The sequence below is a fragment of the Solanum lycopersicum genome, chromosome 5 (genome assembly GCF_036512215.1).
Source record: "Solanum lycopersicum chromosome 5, SLM_r2.1".
NCBI classification, from domain to species: Eukaryota; Viridiplantae; Streptophyta; class Magnoliopsida; order Solanales; family Solanaceae; genus Solanum; species Solanum lycopersicum.
This window is the reverse complement of record NC_090804.1, coordinates 67,508,292-67,514,291: the sequence shown is the minus strand read 5'-3', so window position 1 is coordinate 67,514,291 and position 6,000 is coordinate 67,508,292. Positions and strand designations below refer to the sequence as shown.

Genomic DNA, 6,000 nt, shown 5'->3' with positions numbered 1-6,000 from the left:
ACAAAGGCTAATAAAAGCCCACTATAGAAAACACAAGAGTAAGAAAAAAACAAACAAAAATGGAGAAGATAGAGCACAAGATGGTAAATGTAAATGGCTTAAATATGCATATAGCAGAATTAGGCCAAGGCTCAACAATCCTCTTCATCCATGGCTTCCCTGAGCTCTGGTACTCCTTGCTTCAATCTTTAAATAATTTTATAAATCGTAAGTTATATTTTTAGGTAGGGATAAAGTCTGTATACAATCTACATTTCTTAGAGTCCACTTTGCAGGATTACATCGAGTATGTTTGTTGTTTCCTAGTAGGTTTGGTGCACCGAAGGTCTGACGGAACCACCTCCCTAACTTTTAAGTAAGAGTAAAATCATAGGATTATACTGGATATGTCGTCGTAAGAACCAAATTCTAAGCAAAAAATCATAAATATAACAAATTACACTATAGGGAAATCAAGGATAGTAAGAACTAGAAAGGGCTGAGGAGACAAGGGAATATGAACTCTTTATAACAACACTTGGTTCAATGTCAATGTATTCAACCTTTTTAAAACTTGGGAAAAGGGTCTGATATACTCCTCAACTTTGTCATTTGGAGCTGATATACCCCTCGTTATAAAAGTGGCTCATATATGCCCTTACCATTATACAAACGGCACACATATACCCCTGTAGTTACCGAATGGCTCACATATACCCTTCATTTAACGGAAATTAAAAAATTAGTTTTAAATTTATATTTATTACTTCTAGTTTTTTTTAAAAAAACTATTTAGGGGTATATATGATTCTTCTATCAAAGTTCAAGGTATATTTTAATTTTTTTCATACATAAATTATTTTTTGACTTCTTTTATTATAATTATTTGAATTTCTTATTCTTATTTTGTTGTTTTCTTTCATTCCTTAGTTTAAAGAATAAAAAATTAAACTATTTTTTTTTGTGTATAGTAATTTAATTTCGTATTCGAAGAAAAAATTTGGTCATCTACAATAAGTTTTACAAGTATATTAGTGAAACATAAATAAATTTGATTAACAAAATGATAAATTAGTCATTGAAATAAAAAAAAGTCAAAAAAATATGTTTGACGAGGATTAAATTTACTCATATGAGATTATATTTTTTAGAAAAAAATAATAAAAATTTAGATTAAATTTTTTTTCCATTTCTGTTAGAGGAAAAGGGTATATGTGAGCCATTTGTTTACAAGTAGGGGTATATCAGTTCTAAATGACAAAGTTGAGGGCTATATCCAGACCCTTTTCCCTTAAAACTTTGAAGTGTTAGTATTTAAAATGATATCAATTATAGTGAAATTAACAATGACAACCACAATGTAATCATAGTACATATATTTGCTAGAGCGACACCATAGTGAAATTGTAGTATGTTTTGGTGAGTCGAGGGTCTGTGGGAAACAATCTCTCCACCTTTGAGGTAGGGACAAGGCCTGCGTATACTCTACCCTCTCCAGATCCCACTTTGTTGGATTATAGTGAGTATGTTGTTGTTTTCTAGTAGGTTTGGGAAATCATTTTTTGTAGGATTATTAAGGGGAGCCTTGTAACAACGGTAAAGTTGTTTCCATATGACCTGTAAGGTCCTGGGTTCGAGCTGTAGAAGCAACATACTAATGCTTGTATGCGTTAGGGTAGACTGTCTATATAACCCCCAATCTTCCGCAACAGGTACTCATGGCGCCACCAAATGGTCTACTTAGCTGAACGTGGTTACCGTGCTGTTGCGCCTGACTTAAGGGGTTATGGAGATACCACTGGTGCACCCCTTAACGACCCTTCGAAGTTCAGTATTTTTCACCTTGTGGGTGATCTTGTAGCATTGCTTGAAGCCATTGCTCCTAATGAAGAAAAGGTGTTTGTCGTTGCACACGACTGGGGTGCGATAATTGCTTGGCATTTATGTCTCTTTAGGCCAGATAAAGTTAAAGCCTTGGTGAATTTGAGTGTCCATTTTCCCCGAAGGAACCCAAAGATGAATACTGTTGAGGGGCTAAAGGCTATATATGGGGAAGATCATTATATCTCGAGATTTCAGGTTCTCTCTATTTTTCATCTCTGTTTCCGTTTCATTTGTGTTTGATATAGGCATTTTACAACATACGCTATGTAGTAATAGAACTCGAAGGACATGAAGAGACTACAAGAGTAATATTACGACTAATAGTATGATATTACGTTGCAGGTACCGGGTGAAATTGAAGCTGAATTCGCTCCAATTGGTGCTAAGTCTGTTCTTAAGAAAATATTAACATACCGCGATACTGCACCATTATATTTTCCTAAAGGCAGTGGCCTTGACGCTCTCCCTGATGCTCCGGCTGCCCTTTCATCGTGGCTTTCTGAGGAAGAATTGGATTACTACGCAAACAAGTATGAGCAGACTGGTTTCACTGGTGCAGTTAACTATTACCGCGCTTTTCCCATGCAAGTGTTCTCGACTTTTGTGATATCCAAAATTAGATTCTCTGTTGCTCAGACTCTCCAAAATTGTTGCACACTTGTGGCCGTATCCTCCAAAACACACTCGGAAGCATTTTCTAAAGAGTCTGAACAACATAGACGATATTAGTCTCTTTTAGACTCTCGTGATCAATGCATTCTAACGTTCTCGTCTTATGAAAATGTAGAAACTGGGAACTGACAGCACCATGGACTGGAGCTCAAGTTAAAGTTCCAACCAAGTTTATCGTCGGGGAATTTGACTTGGTTTATCATATACCAGGTGTTAAAGAGTACATACACAATGGTGGATTTAAAAAAGATGTTCCATTGTTGGAGGAAGTTGTGGTCTTAGAAGGTGCAGCTCACTTTGTCAATCAAGAAAGGCCACATGAGATTAACAAACACATCTATGACTTCATTCAAAAGTTCTAAAACTTTCTCTAGCGTATGCAGTATTTTGTGTAAGCAGTGTTCCTTACTTGTCATAAATTCGAATTTTGAACTTTGTGATACTATTTTATAAATAGATTTTCAGTTGGTGAATATTTTATTACAAATGCAAAATTTCAATAAAAGCTACTGAATTTTTATTTACTTATCAAACGTAAAAAGTTCAAATATATTTTTTTTTCTAGCCTGCCATCCATTTATTTTAAAAACGTGAAGTATTTAATAATGCTCCACCATATACGCCAAACACCATGTGAAGCTTCAAGACAAAATGTACAGTTTTTTTGACTTTTTTTAATCCAGAAGCTATGCATCATTTTTAATAGGCCAAATTCATTTAGACACTCGAATTATAATATATTTCAAATTTAGCATCTAAACGAGTATATTATATGATCTCAGTATCTAGTTTATCACATAAAATATGTCATATTTTTTAATTGTATCTTTGTTATAATCGCTTAAAAATATACACAGATTTTTTTTTCAAACTTTGAATTGTAAGTGTTTATAGTGTGTTTTAGGTTATTTGCCTAACACACCTAAGGCTAATAAAAGCACACACATAGAAATCACAGGAGTAAGAAAAAAAACAAACAAAAATGGAGAAGATAGAGCACAAGATGGTAGCTGTAAATGGCTTAAATATGCATATAGCAGAATTAGGCCAAGGCCCAACAATCCTCTTCATCCATGGCTTCCCTGAGCTCTGGTATTATTTGCTTCAATCTTGAAATAATTTTGTAAATTCTAAATTATATTATATTTTATAGTATGTTTTAGTGACTCGAGGATCTGTCATAAATAATTTCTCTAACTAACTATAAGATAGTGTTAAAATCTGTATACAGTCTACATTGTTCAGATCCCATTTCATGGGATTACACTAGGTATAATATTGTTTTTAGTAGGCTTTGGGTGTCGCGGATCTGTCAGAAACAAACTCTTTAACTTTTAGGTTAGGGTAAAGTCTGTGTACAGTCTACACTCTTTGGAACCCACTTTGTGTAATTAATTACACTGAGTATGTTGTTGTTTTCAGTTTTTCTCATTCATAGCGAGAAATTGTCTCTGCTTTTGCCTAGAGGACTAAAGTATGAGTTCTTCCACAACATATTTGGAACTAATTGAGTTTTGTTCGGCTGAATCTCGTTAAATCTTTATGTTTGGTTTCTCTTCGTGTTGATTGTGTGCTAGTTAACCCATGATCTTCCCCGAACAGGTACTCATGGCGCCACCAAATGGTCTACTTAGCTGAACGTGGGTACTGTGCTGTGGCGCCTGACTTAAGGGGTTATGGAGATACTACTGGTGCACCCCTTAATGACCCTTCAAAGTTCACTATTTTTCACCTTGTGGGTGATCTTGTAGCATTGCTTGAAGCCATTGCTCCTAATGAAGACAAGGTGTTTGTTGTTGCGCATGATTGGGGCGCGTTTATTGCTTGGCATTTATGTCTTTTTAGGCCAGATAAAGTTAAAGCCTTGGTGAATTTGAGTGTCCATTACCTCCCAAGGAACTCAAATATGAATCCTGTTGAGGGGCTAAAGGCTTTATATGGAGAAGATTATTATATCTGCAGATTTCAGGTTCTCTCTGTTCTCTGTCTCCGAATACGTTTAATTTGTGTTTTGATAGGTACTTTACATGTTTTCACGGGGACTATTCTATACCATTGTCTATGTACTCTATTTGTAGACAAGTCTTACTTGCAGACATGCTATGATACTCGTTGCCTCGTTACACAACAACTTTTAATTGGTAATTTCACTATGATCTTAACCTGCAGGAAGAAGGAGATATTGAAGCTGAATTCGCTCCAATTGGTGCTAAGTCTGTTCTTAAGAAAATGTTGACATACCGCGATCCTGCACCATTTTGTTTTCCTAAAGGCAAAGGCCTTGAAGCTATCGCTGATGCTCCGAGTGACCTTTCAACGTGGCTATCTGAGGAAGAGTTAGATTACTACGCCAACAAGTTTGAGCACACTGGTTTCACTGGTGCACTTAACTATTACCGAGCTTTATCCATGTAAGCGCTCCTCTCCTTGTGTCACATCATAAATTTGATTTCATTTGTTCGATATATGTTAGTTGTATGCTTATATAGTTTTAACAAACGCAGGAACGCGGAACTCACAGCACCATGGACAGGGGCACAAGTTAATGTTCCAACCAAGTTTATAGTCGGGGAATTCGACTTGGTTTACCATATGAGAGGTGCTAAAGAGTACATACACAATGGTGGATTTAAGAAATATGTTCCATTGTTGGAGGAAGTTGTGGTTTTGGAAGGTGCAGCTCACTTTGTCAATCAAGAAAGGCCACATGAGATTAGCAAACACATCTATGACTTCATTCAAAAGTTCTAAAACTTTCTCTAAGCGTACGCAGTATTTTGTGTAAGCAGTATTCGTTACTTGTCATAACATGATGACTCGTAAAATAAGTTCGAATTTGAAACATTATAATAATATTTAAGTTATTATATATGTGACAATAACTACATTCACAGTTTTGGATGGTTGTTACCTATTGTACTGTATTTCATTGTACTGACTTGTATTGTATTGTTAGTTTAAATACAATGGTTTATTTTGATTGCTATTTAAAATTTTACTGTATCGTATCGTTTTGAATTCATTATCACGAAAAATGCTTATTTTATGTGACGATCAGTTTGGTATGATCACATTGTTACCTTTATCTTTACTTATGCTTTAATAATTATTTTCATCTTTTATTCATACTTTTTCATAGCAGTTCTACCTTGTAACCTACTATTTCTGTAGGTTAATAATTCAAAATATGAATGTGTGACATTATATAATGATGAAAAACTATACATATCTATCGAAATATTGTATTCATTAAAACAATATAATATGATGTGATACATTATAAAATCATATATAAATTAAATTTACAATTTACTCATAATTTTAGCTCAACGTTAAAAGCATAGCAACAAACAAAAACATGATATTTAAGTAGAAAAGGATAGTAAAATATACACCCTATATACACTATATGTTTCAAACCTGGTTTTAATTGATCCGTAAAAATTTAGTGACCATAAAAAAAGA

The 6,000-nt window shown here is 34.4% G+C and overlaps 2 protein-coding genes across 2 annotated transcripts; both read left to right on the top strand.

Moving 5' to 3' along the window:
- Window positions 1-3,008, top strand: LOC101244080 (uncharacterized). Its single transcript, XM_004239760.5, has 4 exons — window positions 1-169; window positions 1,692-2,058; window positions 2,206-2,447; window positions 2,651-3,008. The coding sequence occupies exons 1-4, from the start codon at window positions 60-62 to the stop codon at window positions 2,895-2,897; spliced, it is 966 nt and encodes a 321-aa protein (XP_004239808.1). The 5' UTR covers window positions 1-59; the 3' UTR covers window positions 2,898-3,008.
- Window positions 3,009-3,239: 231 nt separating this feature from the next.
- Window positions 3,240-5,528, top strand: LOC101268576 (uncharacterized). Its single transcript, XM_004239757.5, has 4 exons — window positions 3,240-3,627; window positions 4,138-4,504; window positions 4,705-4,946; window positions 5,040-5,528. The coding sequence occupies exons 1-4, from the start codon at window positions 3,518-3,520 to the stop codon at window positions 5,284-5,286; spliced, it is 966 nt and encodes a 321-aa protein (XP_004239805.1). The 5' UTR covers window positions 3,240-3,517; the 3' UTR covers window positions 5,287-5,528.
- Window positions 5,529-6,000: the final 472 nt, after the last annotated feature.